The sequence below is a fragment of the Canis aureus genome, chromosome 1 (genome assembly GCF_053574225.1).
Source record: "Canis aureus isolate CA01 chromosome 1, VMU_Caureus_v.1.0, whole genome shotgun sequence".
In the NCBI taxonomy this organism is placed as follows: Eukaryota; Metazoa; Chordata; class Mammalia; order Carnivora; family Canidae; genus Canis; species Canis aureus.
Window position 1 is genome coordinate 58,057,085 of NC_135611.1, and position 15,279 is coordinate 58,072,363.

The 15,279-nt window shown below is 40.4% G+C and overlaps 1 protein-coding gene across 6 annotated transcripts in view; it reads right to left on the bottom strand.

Annotated features, from left to right (window-relative positions):
• The window catches only part of ROS1 (ROS proto-oncogene 1, receptor tyrosine kinase), a 121,250-nt gene that overhangs the window by 20,457 nt on the left and 85,514 nt on the right, over nt 1-15,279 (bottom strand). For 5 of the 6 annotated variants that reach the window (XR_013381554.1, XM_077900790.1, XM_077900797.1 and 2 more), the window contains 6 exons: nt 14,998-15,188; nt 13,265-13,348; nt 9,954-10,089; nt 8,350-8,512; nt 6,323-6,387; nt 5,186-5,315 (listed from right to left, as the gene is read on the bottom strand). Coding sequence is in view for 5 of the 6 variants with exons in the window: in XM_077900790.1 (XP_077756916.1) it covers nt 5,186-5,315; nt 6,323-6,387; nt 8,350-8,512; nt 9,954-10,089; nt 13,265-13,348; nt 14,998-15,188 (769 nt within the window). In the remaining variant the exon portion in view is untranslated. The other variant, XM_077900805.1, reaches the window with a different exon arrangement.

A 15,279-nucleotide genomic window follows, 5' to 3' on the forward strand; every position in this document is an offset into this window, starting at 1 on the left:
AAAAAATTCAGTCCCTTCCCTGAGGTTACATTCATAGTTTGTCTTTCCCTTGCCATTTTCCTGCAATTACTCTGGGTCAGGCCTCTATCATCCCTATCTGACGCATCCCAAACTTGTCTCCAGCCTCTCGTGCTTTAATAGGCCCGCTTCACTGCGACCTACTGCCTGTGGAGTCTATGACAGATTCCTAAGCACAGCCTCCAAGGAGGCCCCAGGCTGCAGCCACCTCTCTTTATTTCTGCTACCATTCTGGAATGCTCTTCTTATCCTTGATTTCCATTCACATCCTTCACTGAGCATCTCCAGTGACCCCCAACCTTGAAATCCCTCAATCTCTCATAGACGAGTGCTCTTAAGTGCTGCTCCCCCTGCCTCCCCCAACAAGCTCCTGTTTTGTCCCCAAACTAGGAAGATTCCTCATGTTCTCAAACTCAACATCACCATGGTCCTGCTCAACCACACCGCAGCCCCATAGCGAGGCTTGATGTTACTCCCAAGAATCAATCCCCCGCAGCACTGTTCAGGTCCAGCAGACATCAGACTCCATGGGTATAGTACTCAGGGCCTGTGTCTAAGTCCCTGCTGGGTGTCCTGACCGGTCCACTGGGTCCTCTGTGAGTGGAATCCTGATTTGCTCTTGGCAAAGCCCACTCCTCTGAAGATGCTCCTCAGTTAGAATCTTGCTTCTGAACTTCTGGCTGGTGGCTAGCATCATGCTCCCTGTGGACAGATTTGAATGCTGCCTAGGTCTCTAACTGCCACTTGCTCCTCATAGCCCCTGTGACAACTTGTTGGGATACCTCATCACCCCATGTTGGGGCTCTTTGACTCCAGATGCTGCTGCCCTGGGCTGTCACCTGTCATCTCTTGCCAAGCACCCCCAACCCCAGACATAATGAACCTCCACCTAGGACTCTTCCTGGTCATAGCTTTTCATGTGGGGAGGTGTTGCTTCAAAGACTGTTCTATACATGAGAGACTCCTAACTCTGGGAAACGAATAAAGGGTGGTGGAAAGGGAGGTGGGCAGGGGGTGGGGGTGACTGGGTGATGGGCACTGAGGGGGGCACTTGATGGGATGAGCACTGAGTGTTATGCTATATTTTGGTAAATTGAACTCCAATAAAAAAAAAAGACTGTTCTATCCCCTCTTTTAGTTATGTCTCAAACGAAAGACCTCCCCGGTCTCCCAGGTCTCCTCAGTTGGAAATAATCACTCTCTCCTCTGTGCTTCCACAGTATATTCTCTACTGCACTCCAATATACCCTCCAAATTTCTACCTTAAATGAGTTATTTATACATGACTTACCTCCCTACCATGTGGCAAGGCCCTTGAAAGCAGGAGCCACATCCTTCACTATTATGTAGTAGTGTATATATAATATTACATATTATGTATGAATAATATTATACTAGATTGTAAAACTAAACATGCAGCCAAAAAATTGCTGAATTGATTGTAGCTAGCTATGTATTTATACTATTTTGGTAGGTTGGGTTTGGGTTTTGTTTTTTACTTTCTTCTGTCTTAATATAATCTTAGGATTTCAAAGCTAAAAAGAGCCTAGGAGTATTTTCAATTCCATATTCCATTATACAGATGCAGAAACTGCGTTCCTGAAAATAGAAGACAGGACTAAGGTTTATGGGGCTAGTTGCAGTCTATCCTTCTGTATTGGACCCAGCACTGCAGTCCCAGAGCAGGGATAGGGAAGAGGATGCATGTGGCCTCTCTGGAATGTTGCCTCTGAGCACTCCCTGTGGAGAAACAGCTGGCTCCCCAGGATGGTGGGGAAGTAGAGCCCTTGGTGTTCCTGCACACAGCACCTAAAGGCATCCTGCCGACTGGCTGGAATGAGGGCGGTGAGGCATGGAAGCTGCCCTGTTCAGGAAAGAACACTTGAGAACCAATCAGTATAACCATCAGGATCCCGACTAACTAGGAATAATTTGGAAAGAGCAGACCCATATTTTTTCATCTCATCCCCTCTACCCCAGAACAAACAAAACACAATCTACAGATAAACATTCTTGTTAAGGATGGAGGACTAAGTGTGTACATTTTTAGTCTCACTCTCTCCCCAAACCTTCCTGAACTGACAGTATAGGGGAAATGTTTAGGGGCGGCTGGGTGGCTCAGTGATTGAGCATCTGCCTTTGGCTCAGGTCTCAATTCCAGGGTCCTGAGATCAAGTCCCACATGGGGCTCCCCACAGGGAGCCTGCTTCTCCCTCTGCCTGTGTCTCTGCCTCTCTCTGTGTGTGTCTCACAAATCAATAAAACCTTTTTTAAAAAGGAAATGTTCATAATCTCATGAGGACATATACATTAGGAAAATAAATTTAGTGCATGAAACATTTTGGGGAAGCGAAGCACATGGAGGAGTGGTCATTCAGCAGAGCCGACAGACAGTGTGGCTGCCTTCGGGAGGAAAGGCAAGAACTAGGCTGTATTTCACTATAAAACCCCCTAAGGGCTCTGCAGTTGGAGGTTGCAGGCATCTCTGAATGCAGGGGTGAGAGGTAAGCCTGGAAGCAAGAGGAATGTTTGGAAGTTTATTTTAGGAGCTAACTGGATCCTAGGTCCTCCCACCACAGCAGGAGGCTTTCTACTGCAGAGCACACACACACACACTGAACCAGAACAACTCCAAGTTCAAATAAATCAATCACACTAAGACACTGTGCAGAAAATGGAGAGGAAAATTAAATGAGAGCCTATGTACTCAAGAGTTTGGACCTGCACCCTCCTCCCCTCTCACCTCGGTGAACTGAGGCTGAGGCATTTACCCAAGCAGGAGACCCACAGATTCTTCTCTGATGAAAGTGGGGTGTTCCAGGGAAAACACCCAGGTACTGTCATCAGAGGATTAGGGGACCCCCCTCCAGTGAAAAAGCAGGTCCCACATGACAACCACAAGGAAGCTGCCGCAGAGGCACAGGTTCCAGTCAGCTTCTCAGGCCTCACTGTTAAATGGGAAGACCAGCCACAAGTCACCAAAAGTTTGAGAAAAGCTTCTCACATTACAAACAGATCCCAGAACAAAGCAGATAAAGGAAATCAGGACAATGCAGGAAGCAAATTAATACTTTAAAAAAAACTATAATTAGTGTCCTAGGAAAGATTAGAGTTTGCCTGTATTAAAAAAAAACAAAACAAAAAAACAAAAAACAAAAAACAAAAACAAAAACAAAAAAAAAAACCACCACAACACTGTTTTAAGAAGTGATCAAAATAGAAGAATGAGTCTGTGGAAAAATAAGTTTGTAAATGCTGTTTAAAAAGTTATAGGAATCTACCACAATTGACAGCACAAATACAATTGGAAAATAGGAGAAAACAGCTAATAGAACAAAAGGATAAAACAAAGCAGTCCATTATCCAATGAGTAGACTTTGGAGTACAAGGAAATAGAGGGAACAAAGAATTTTATTTATTAAAAAATAATATTAAAAAATCCCAGAGCTGAAGGGGGTGATTTTCCAGGCTGAGCATCCAGATTGGTAAAAAGTACCAAAGATAAGAAGTTCCTAAACTTTTCCAGAGAGGAGGGGCAAAAAGCAGGTCACTGATCCTAAGTCCAAGAATCAGAATGGCATAATACTTCTTAAAGGCAACTGTACAAACGAGGGAACAAAGGGGTTTTCAGCCTAGAATTCAGCCAAATTGTTCATCAAGTGTGAAGGAAGGAAAAGAATATTTTCTCAAAAAGAGGGGGAAAAGGAGATTTTTGCCTCACATGCATGCTTTCTCATGTTTTCTCTCTTCTGAACAAAGAAGTCATGGAATAGAGGAAACTAAGGTCCAGCAAGGAAATTAGTGGGGCAAATGTGAAGGGAGCGCCTAGGACAACAGCTCTGCGGAGAGCCCAGAGGACAAGCACTTATATTGGCTCCCGGGGGGAGTGTCCAAGAAAAAAACCCTGTTAGGTGCTGGATCATCTGATCTATCTAACCACAGTGATAGAAGTGCCTCAATTCTGTCAAAGAGTTTAGGCATATAGAAAATGAAGCAAAAGGGGAAAACAAAAGAGGCATTTATTATTCTTGTCCAAGAAAAAAAAAACATAATCCCAGCATTTGAGTAACTCAGCTGCAAGTAACAGTCATAGTAATGCAAATCTGCAATGTTGATTTATCTGAAAATTGTGATAACTACTGTCAGAGGACGGGGGAACAAAGTCATCCACGTGTAGAGTCGGTGGGTTTGGGGCTGGTACTGAGTAAGTCTCAGAGAGTTAAAGCCTCACCTCTCATAGTAGGTAGTCAGGAGATTTCCCCCAAGATTTTTCAAAAAATCAACGTGCAGCGGTATGAACAGAGTACGTAGGAGCATGGAGATAAATACCAGAAGAAACATGTCGATGCCTGGCATGGGGTGGGGAGAAGATGGTCTTTCACCTGGTTCTATATTTCAGCGTTTTAGCCATAGAAGTGTACTTTGATAGAAATGAAAACCAATTTTTTAAAAATCTACAGATTTAAATTTGAATGTCTTGTTTTGTCTCATGTGTTTCTCATCTGAGATACATGGTAGGTTCCCACAGGGGCTGTCACATCTGGCTCTGATGCCACAGTCTTTGCAGGGTCTGCACTGTGCCCCCCTCACAGCAGCTAAAGGTAAGCACTGAGAAGACCAGAGAAGACAAGATGGTGTCCTGCATCCTGAAGAAAAAGCAAAGAACCAGATGGATGGTATGGAGGGAGAGGTATGAGATCAAGACTTCTGGCCAACACAAGTTTGAGATGCCTAGGAAAATCCAAACGGATATGCCAAGCAAGTAGGGACATAGGGTACTCAATAAAAATATAAGGACTTGCAAATATCAGTTTGGGACAGACAGACAAATAGAATAAGTGCCGAGAAAGATGTGACTTTCCAATGCCACACAATCTCTGCTTTCCAGAAAACATGATTTTTGGAAGTGAGGTACCTGTTTTCCCCTACTGAATAGTAAAAACACCCAAAAAAAAAAAAAAAACAAAAACAAAAAAACAGAAAATACCAGAAGTTAGCTCAGGATTCTAATTGTCCTATTCCAACTGAAGGAAATACAAGTCTTGCACAGAAGTCTTCCAAGGTTCTACCATTAGCCCAAATGGCAGCCTACTGAATTTAGAGAAACTTAGCTGGAAATTATAGAGTATTTGCATTACAAAACCAAAACGGGGACCCCATTTCCTACCGTTGTCATCCGGGCTTTACGCAAATAGGTAAGAAGGTCTCCTCCTTCCATCAGTTCCAGGATAATGTACTGGGGTTCGTTCATCAGACAAACTCCAAGCTGCTTCAGAATGTTGGGATGGTTAAATTTGCTACAAGGTGGAAAGAGACAGGAGGATGTCATGACAGCGACAGGAGCCCTGGCTGAAGGCCTTGGGAAGAGCAGTTCTTTATCTACCGTTTCCTTCAAAACTCCTGTTTGGAGTTTGGGTTTTGGGTTTTGGGTTTTGTTTGTTTGTTTGTTTTTTCTGTTTTTTCTCTAATAAATGAGAGTCTCCTTCTCCAAGTACTGATCCGTGTGCTTGCCTTAGACAGATGATACGGCAACCCCTAGTGGCCAGCGCATATGGGTAGAATAGGTCATCTTGAAAAGAAACATTCATATGAAGTATGTCCTGTTTTGGTGAAGAATGTAATTTTAACTACCATCCTTCAAAAGATATTTGAAAGCATTAAATTTTCAGTCATAATAAACATGAAATATTATTCTCTTAAGATCTGTTGGAGAAATAATTCAGACACACGGGTTTGGCTTCAACCATTTTCTCAAGACATCAAAGCAAGTATCCCCGATCTAATGATCCAAAGCCACAGCTGGGCCCCCATGGACCCTGGCCTCAAGCCCTCCCTTTAAGAAGCCTCAGAGCAGTTTTCATGACCAACCACTGATTCTAACCTTGAAGACGAGTTACTAAGACCAAGGATATTTTCATTGACATTCCTGTACTTGGAGCTCTCCCTTACTCCACTTGACCCACTATCACACATTCAGAAGAACCTAAGGATGTTTAAAGCTGAACAGCTTCAGAAGTCACTTGCAAAATACCCTTCCTACTGAAGGTATAATAAAAGAAGAACTTTTGCCTGAGGACTGCCCAGGGGAACACTGGTTTCTTTTTTTTTTTTTTTTTTTGGAAGACTGGTTTCTATAGAACACTTGTCTCTGCAGACATATTTATGTCTCAACTTCACCCATGCCTATTTGGGTCATGATCTATTATGTCAGGTCATTTCGAACATTAAAAATTTACCCATCGGATGTAAAAGCTTTCCACTCATACCAAGGGATGGGACGATTAGGCCAGAGCTACCCCAATACCTCATCAGATGTGCTTCCTTCAGGAACTCAATCTTCTCCTGGTCTGTGGAGCCCTTTTTCAAAGTCTAGACAACATAAAAATAAGCCAGGAATCAGTATAGCAGACCTTTCTGTGAGCTCGGTGGGTCAAAGGAGACAATCTTTGTTTTGTTTTGTTTTGTAACATTCACCCTGAACACTGGAAATAGATCATACATGTGCGTGTGTTCTGTAAACTCAGTCAAAAGTTAGCCTGTGTTATAATTAGTGTTCACGTGGGAAAGTCTGATAGATAAGAAGTCTAGTAACATTTACACAAATTCCCTCCAAAATGGAGAAATTTTTAAAAGGACAAATTTGGTACCTAAACCAGTTTCTTTTTTTATTTTTATTTTTTTTCAGTTTCTTTTTTAAAAAGATTTTATTTATTTATTCTTGAGAGACAGAGAGAGAGAGAGAGAGAAGCAGAGACATAGGCAGAGGGAGAAGCAGGCTCCATGCAAGGGAGCCTGACGTGGGACTCGAGCCCGGGACTCCAGGATCACACCCCGGGCCTAAGGCAGGCGCTAAACCACTGAGCCATCCAGGGATCCCCCCCAAACCAGTTTCTTAATTTTCACAGTTTTCTGCTGGATACCTGTTTCCCCCTGCTAATAATAAATACCCTGATTCATTTCTTAGAGGCAAGATGCTCAGTCCCAGACAATTGGTCTAAACAAATCATGAAAATTGTTTTGTAATTCTCCAGCTTCCTTTGCAAATAGGGGTGGTCACCTGATTCAATTTTGGTCAGTGAGTAAAAGGGGAAAACTGTTGAAAGGGAGAGAAGCTTGTGGAAAACTTTCACTTTTTTGAACATAAACGTCTAACATCATCCTTACCCCTTGCCCTGACCTGAATGAAGTCGTAATGCCTGATCTTCATTCAGTCGTAATGCTGATCCCCAGCAGCCATCTGGGGATCATGAGGCAACACACACATACAAAGTCAAGAGAATTTCAGGTATCCTGGCTGTGACCTAACACCATACTGTACCAGAACCAGCAGCCCTCTTGTTGTGTGAGGAAAATAAACTCTTGTTTATACACCAGTTGAGGCTAGAGTAATTTAAACTACTCTTAGATTATATCATTTGGCAATGGAGAGGCTTTTGCCAACCTTTCTGGTTGTATAGCCCTCTCTCGAAGCAACAAATTCCTAACAAGCAGTGGTCAGGATATTGCCCAGTTACATAAAAGATTCATCATCCCCCGATCAAAAGGTTTTACACAAATATGAGAGTATACTCAGCACTTCCTCAAAACTGCATTAAATATATCATGTGAATAACTGTGTAGTACAGGGGTCAGCAAACTCTAGTTTGTTTGTTTTTTTTTTAGGATTTTATTTATCTATTCATGAGAGACACATACACACACAAAGGAAGAGACACAGGCAGAGGGAGAAGCAGGCTCCATGCAGGGAGCCAGACGTGGGACTCGATCCTGGGTCTCCAGGATCAGGCCCTGGGTGTGCTAAACCGCTGAGCCACCCAGGCTGCCCAGCAAACTATAGTTTGTATAGTTTGTATAGTTTTCCAAATGGCTGGAAAAAGGTCAAAAAAAGGATATTTCTTCTTAGCACAGGAAAATTACATAAAATTCAAATTTCAATTTTCATAAAATCAAGTTTTACTAGAACATAACCACACTCCTTAGTTTACATATTGACTAGGGCTGCTTTTGCACTGCGATGGCAGAGTCACCTATGTGCCCTGGCACCTAAGACATGGAGAATGTGCTTTACAACCCCGGTCCTCTTCTAGTATATTCGAAGGGACAAACTGCCTGTGGAGTCTTAGCTAATTAGTAACCTCAGAGATAACTATGAATTACAGAGCTTATATAAGAAAAGGAGGAAAAAATTGTAATTTCTGTTGTCGTGCATGGACTCCCACCTTCAGTTCTCTTTTCAACTAAGATCACTTGTGTTTTATTACAGTTTTATCTGCATAAATTCACGTAAATGTACTGATGCAGTATGTCAAGGAATTAAAAGATCCACATTACCTTCACTGCTACCTTGGTTTCTCCAGTTCCAGCTCCTAAGATGTCTACTGCTGTCCCTTCATACACTTCTCCAAAGGCCCCACTTCCCAACAAGAGGCGCAGAGTCAGTTTTTCCCGAGGGAAGGCAGGAAGACTTTCAATCTCCGCTTGGGTTGGAAGAGTACTGGAAAACAATATTTTTCATTTCCCAAAATACGTTGGTCTACAAGTTCGTGTTGGTGTTAGTGTTTAAGAAAGAGTATGAGAAAGAGAAAGAGAAATCTCATGATTTTGCAACACTATTCCACGTAATATAGTGACATGGAAGTTTGCATTTCTATTCCTTCCTAATCTATCATCCAGAATATTCCTTCCCTATTCCAAAACGTGGACAGAGCATGTCACTTCACTTCTAGGTCCCATAATCCTAATAGAAAGATGCCTTGTTTGCATTGTCGGGAGTTTTTATTGTTGCTTGTTTTGTTAAAGTTAAAAGTTATTCATTTCTTCATGTAATCAATTTATGTAAAAAGCTATTGCAAATTAGTAATAAATATATCTGGGTTTATGAGCTCAAAAGCTTTCACTTGAACAATTTCACACGCCTGATCTTTTGTGTAAAACAAAATTTAGGGGCAACCTGGGTGGCTCAGCGGTTTAGCGCTGCCTTCAGCCCAGGGCATGATTCTGGAGACCCGGGATCGAGTCCCACGTCAAGCTCCCTGCATGGAGCCTGCTTCTCCCTCTGCCTATGTCTCTACGTCTCTCTGTGTGTCTCTCCTGAATAAATAAATAAAATATTAAAAAACAAAAAAAAACAAAATTTAGTATGACCACAAAAATAAACTCCTTCTCCTTGACTTTTAGAAGCCAGCTCTCACTTAGAATATTCTGAGGGGGAAAAAATTGCCTGCATTTAAAACGCTTTGAGTTTTTAAAAGGGAATCTTGAATAACAAGTATGCAGAGTATTTTCTCAAGGAAAAGTCACCTCTGAATCACTAACTTAGATCACTCCTGTGTCTACTTCAAATCTTCCTATTTTTAGTCTTGGATCATAAATTTCGAGGCCTCTGACTGCATAATTCTTTTTAGCATAAGCTGTAATATAGTGTCATGTATAAACCGCAATATGGTGTCTTGCATTTAAAAAATTTAAATATTTTCTTTAGTTATGATGACAGCATAAGTTCAAAACTCAACTATCTTAAAGAGCTTTTGTAGGCAATCACCAAACTTCTAAAAACAGATGAACTTAACAGCACAGGCACGGGACCCTTGAAATTCCTCTCCTTCTGGTTGCCTCCAGTTGAACCAATCATATTACCATCTGCTCTTTTCAACACAGTATTTATTTCCTTGTTTTGTTTACTTTTTAACTAAGTGCTAAATAAACCACTGGAAAACAATGGAATTTTGCTTATTTTCCTTGGGATAGAATAACCACATAATTTGCCATCCATCTTAGGTCACATTTGAAAATGGAGGGGGATGGTATTAATAATTATGCCAGAATAATGAGCATAGACCAGGACAGTCGTGGGCAACAGAGGACCCATGGGCACTCTCTTTATAGTTGCCCACTCTTCATCTAGATGCCCTGTAGGGACGGCCCAGGTTACGTACTGTATGGCATAGCAGGCATTAGCCAGTCCTACTCCAGCTGCCAGACCTCGAAGCTCAGCCAACTCTTTGTCTTCGTTTATGAGACCCGTCAGCCCTTCCTTGGGAGCTTTTTGATTCTTTAATTTTCTGTGCCAGACTATAAAAAGAAAAGAACATAACTTACAAATCAAAACATGGCTTTCTTTTTCCCTTGAGAAATGTTAACAATACATGTTAAATGTTTATATATAAGAACACCATTGGCAGAAAACCGAATTTGATTGAAAAATTTGTCCACAGTAGAAAAATGAAATAATCCAGGTGCAAAGACATATTAAAACACATGACTTTTACCACGTCACTTCTTATCTCACATCTCAACCCAATGCTTAATGCGTTTCTTATTGCTGTTATAAACAAGCTCACGTACCTTGATATCAGAACTTATTTCTCAAAATCACCCTTAAACTAGAGTCTAAATAAACCAAAACAAATTGGCATTGTAATTATTAGTGAAACGAATTTATTCCTGAGTCCAGATATATTCCTATAGTAAACAGGTTACACTCCTACAGTAGATCTGATGAATTCTTTCGATTATAATGGCATGCTTTCAAAAAAATGCAGAGTACAAGGGTTTATTCCATTGTTGTTCATATACACATACTCACATATATACAGAAAAACTATTGGAATTAAACCCACCAAATGTTAGTAGTGGTCCCCCTCAGTTGTGAAATCATTGATAATTTATATTGTCTTCTTCATACAATGAGCAAATACTATTTCTATGAGCCTAAAAATAAGTGATTTTGGGGAGATCAAAATACAATTAGGTCATAAGATCAACCATTTATACTAGAACACTGGCTGAAAAGTTGAAAACAGCAAGCATGTTTTGTAAGATGATCATTAAAATTTGAATTTTATTCCATAGTAGCTTCTATATCCAACAGGTGAGAGTTTTATTCAAGGGACGTTCCGTCTGAGGGACCACACAGGGAAAGATCTTAAGTACCTTTGCTAATGCAATTTTTCAAATCTGAAAAGCTGACACTACCCCCTCTTCATTTTTGTAGAGGCCCAGCGCGGGCCCCCAACCTCAGAGATGCCTTCCAAGACCTCCCAGTTCTCAATTTCTAAGACCAACTGTAGCTCTCAGTCCACATTTCTGTGGCAGAGTCCAGCACATGTCATGTCCTACTGCCTTTTTATGTTTCACTATTCACATTTTCACACAGGTATGTCTTACCTCCCTCATTAAATGGCAAGCTGCCACGGCCAGCAATTGTATTTTACGACTTCATATTTCCCTCTGCTCCCAGCATGAGGCTAATGTTGCATGTTAGATGTGACCACTCACCAAAGCAAAGGCTGTTGATGTTTATTTTTAAATCGTTGTTTCGATTTTATATTTATAAGTACGACTGCTGAGAGCCCTCGGCACAATACAAATATTTAAACAATTGCCACTTTCCATGATTTTAATAGCTCAATCTTTTCTCATGCACTCACCCACTCCTACTAGTAAAACCACATGCTCTGCTACTATAAAAAAAGAACCAAATTAGCTTAGCTGTACCAAAAAATTCATAAGTTCCAAATAGAATAAAGACCTTTAGATCCTGAGAAAGCCAGATATCCATAGGATGTCTTGAAAGCACAATAGGTTGTCTGAAATTATCTCATGCTCATCCACTAGAATTATGGGTTTAAACAATGGTGATGTACAAGTAGGCAAGCAAAGGTCAGATGAAAGATTCTTCATGTAATACTCCTTCGCAGTAGGAAAGCAGACAAGCGGTCAAGCCTATATGCCAACTGCCAAATATACTCCAGTCATACGCGTAATTCTGGAGGGGGGTGGCTTAGTGGTACAAGCATCAGCTGTGCAATACTTAGACTCCCTGGAACCACAGGTTAAGATCCTGGCAGGGTCAGCTGAAATTTTTAGCTTTCCGAGTTAGCTAAAGGAGTTCCATATATTATCTGGGTGGAATCTGTGAAAAGAAATCTTAATTCAAGTTTCAGTGTGCTCTCTGATGGTTTACAACTTCAATAAGTTTGGGGAAAGAATAAAGATTTAGACCACTCAGTCTGATACTGGCTTTCTTTATCCTGAGAGAGTTTAGCTTTATGGTTGTAACTTTTCCTGAAACTTTCCCTTCTAACATTCCCTTATAAGATGAAAAAACAAGCCATAATTGCCTAAATATGTACTTGAGTATCCTTTTCTGCTAAGTATCATGTCTTTCTTATAATGCTTCAGTATGTCAGGGACCCATAAAATTAATAAGTGGTAGGGTGACCACATATCTTATAATCCAAACCAGGACATTTTGGGCACTGAAAGTCCTATTAATGCTTACACTGAAACAAGAGGAATGAATGAACTAGGATGTACAATCACCAAAATAACTCTATAGGCCCAATATTTGGCCCCAATATTTCTGGGATTGTTACTGTATTTTCTCATCATTAGAATAGATCTAAAAGAAAAAGACTTCTAAGACTAGCACATTGGTATAAAATAAATACTGGGAGATAGCTATCTTTCCAGCTACCTAACAAAAACTTCTGCTTTCCTGGACATTTATAAATAAGCAGGGATTTGAAATAATCAAGGCAGATATCTGAACGCAAGAGTGGACCCTCAAAGCCAGATGGGTCACCTGCAAAAGAGGAGCTGCTCCTTCCAATCCAGTCTGTCTGCCTGCCTGGAGACCCAAACTATCCAACTAAGGGCTGTCACTGGTCTATTAATCCTTTTTTTTAACCTCCAGAGTTATTTTTCTTTTATTCATTTAAAACCATAAGCCACAAAGCACTAGCTATGTGGCCAATCCAAAATAAATAGTGTTTTAAAGAAAGCTGAAAATTGGGACAACTGGGTGGCTCAGTGGTTGAGCCCCTGCCTTCGGCCCAGGGTATGATCCTGGAGTCCCAGGATCAAGTCCCACATCGGGCTCCCTGCATGGAGCCTGCTTCTCCCTCTGCCTGTGTCTCTGCCCCTCCCCTCTCTCTCTGTGTGTCTCTCACAAATAAATAAATAAAATCTTTTTTTAAAAAAAACCTAAAAATCGATGCCCTTATAATCAGTTTTATCTAAAGTATACCATGAAGTGTAAATGCAGATATATTTTCTGTAAAATTGTTACTCCAAGATCAGAAAACAATTCACAGAAGTTAGTGCTTATGAAAGTATAGCCAAAGGTAACTGTGAAATTTATGAATTTATTTCATGTGGGAGGTTGAACACACTAGGTGATAAATCAACTAATATGATGGAGCAAACAGGTTACTACCTGCATTTTTAGATCTAGTATACTTACCAAAGACCAGTGGGACTGTAACAACCAGAAATATTCCAATTATGATAGTAAGTATAAAGCTTGTTTCTGGCATCCAAAAAACATCTAATAAAATAAATGAAAAAAGTTAATTTGCAGAATAAAGCAGGTAGATACAGGGCTTTGCCAGATATGCTTGAACTAGCTGCTACTAGATTTTTGCAAGCCAGTTGTTGAACCACTGCTAGTTTGAGATCACCCATAGCAAGAGTGTTCAACACCATAGGAAATCAAAGTCAAGGTTTGGTTTGGTTTGGTTTTCCAAAGACCTGGCTTACCAATACACCATTGTGATAAACCTACCCAGTCTTCTACTTTAAAATAGCTAAGGAAACATGTATAATCTTTTTAATGAATTTGGAACAAAGAAGTCTCAGTCTTCATATAATATATACTCAGGATTGTTATTTCTTCTATAATATCTTGATATACATTCAATTCTATGGGCATTAAATTGAGGAATATAAACAGGGAAACCTGGTACCTTCTCTTGGGTGGTTTCAGTTGAGGAGGAGACGCATATACGGGACAGAGTTTGGCAAACCTGGCCACAATCTGATTCCTAGCGCCCATGAGCTAAAAATGATTTTTAACTTTTTAAAGTATTATTTGAAGATGAAGAAGCAGCAGCAGCTACAAACATCAGATTTAGTCTGCAAAACCTAAAATATTAACTATTTTAGATATTCTTCAGAAAAAAATTGCTGAGCTTTTATACAGATAACTATAAAACAAATAAGAATGATGCAAATATTATATAGAATAATATCCATCTTGCCTAAGGAGCATCAGTTGAGCATCATTTTTGGGCTCATTTAAGTTAGGCTTTGAAGGTTAAGAAGAATCTCAGTTGACAGAGAGTGAGGGAAAGGAAAGCCTAATGGAAGGGTGAATGGCAGGTGGTGGGGGCCCACATTTTAGGCTGAGGGAAACCAAGGCTAATGACCTAGTGTCATAAAAAGCTCTTTACCATTCTGATATGGCCATAACCTGGGGATAAGTGTTAAGAACAATGAATCACAATTAGAGGACAAATCATGGAAGGCCTTAAATGCCACTCAGGAGTTTGCACTTGAGTCTGAAGACAGTGAATGAAGAGTCATTTGGGGGATTTCAGAGAGGGGTTAAGTGATCCAACTTGTGCTCCAACTAGATTAACTGTCAGCAGTGTGATTAAGTCAAGAGCACAGGTAAGAAATGATAATTTAAATTAGGAAAGCCGAAGTGGTAATAGGTAGATGAGCACTCAACAGACAGAAACTAAGATGGTAATCAACAAATCTACTCGGTGACTGAGTAGAGGGAGAAATTAAATATAGTATTGAGATTTCTAGCCCATGGGATTAGACAGATGATGTATCGTAACCTAAAATGGAAGACGTAGAAAGCATAGTTTTAGTCCTGTTGTGTAGAAGATGAGTGTTTGGGGAGCAGGAACATAAGGCTGGATCCAGATCCAGACCAGCCTGGGAAGCCCATCCAAGAGCACGGACTCGATGTGCTGGGCATTAAGCAGTAGCTGCTTATTACCGAGGAGAAAAATGACATGAGGATGCTGATGTTTTAGGAAGATCACATCAGATAAAATGAACTTCCAAAGTCTGGATGATAAATTACATAGTCACCCAATTTATATATTGTGTTAAGAATTCACTTCTCTTTATCTCTGGACCTTTATGTAATCAGTTAGCATATAGACAGACATGGTCACATACCTCCAGCTAATATAATATTCTCACTAATTCCACTATAGTCACCAAATCCCAGATCATTTGCAGCTACTACTCTGAACTGAAATGTTCCTTTCAGGTTTTTGGACTTCCATGTGCAAATACTACTGCAGGATCCATTAAATGCCATCTTCCACATTAAGTTCTGGTTCTGTGAATCATTTGAAATGCCCTTTCTACAAAAAAAAAAGAGCAAAATGGTAAATATAGAAAATATGAGACAATATATGTGTTATTTCTAGATGCTCATCTATCATTTTAATGACG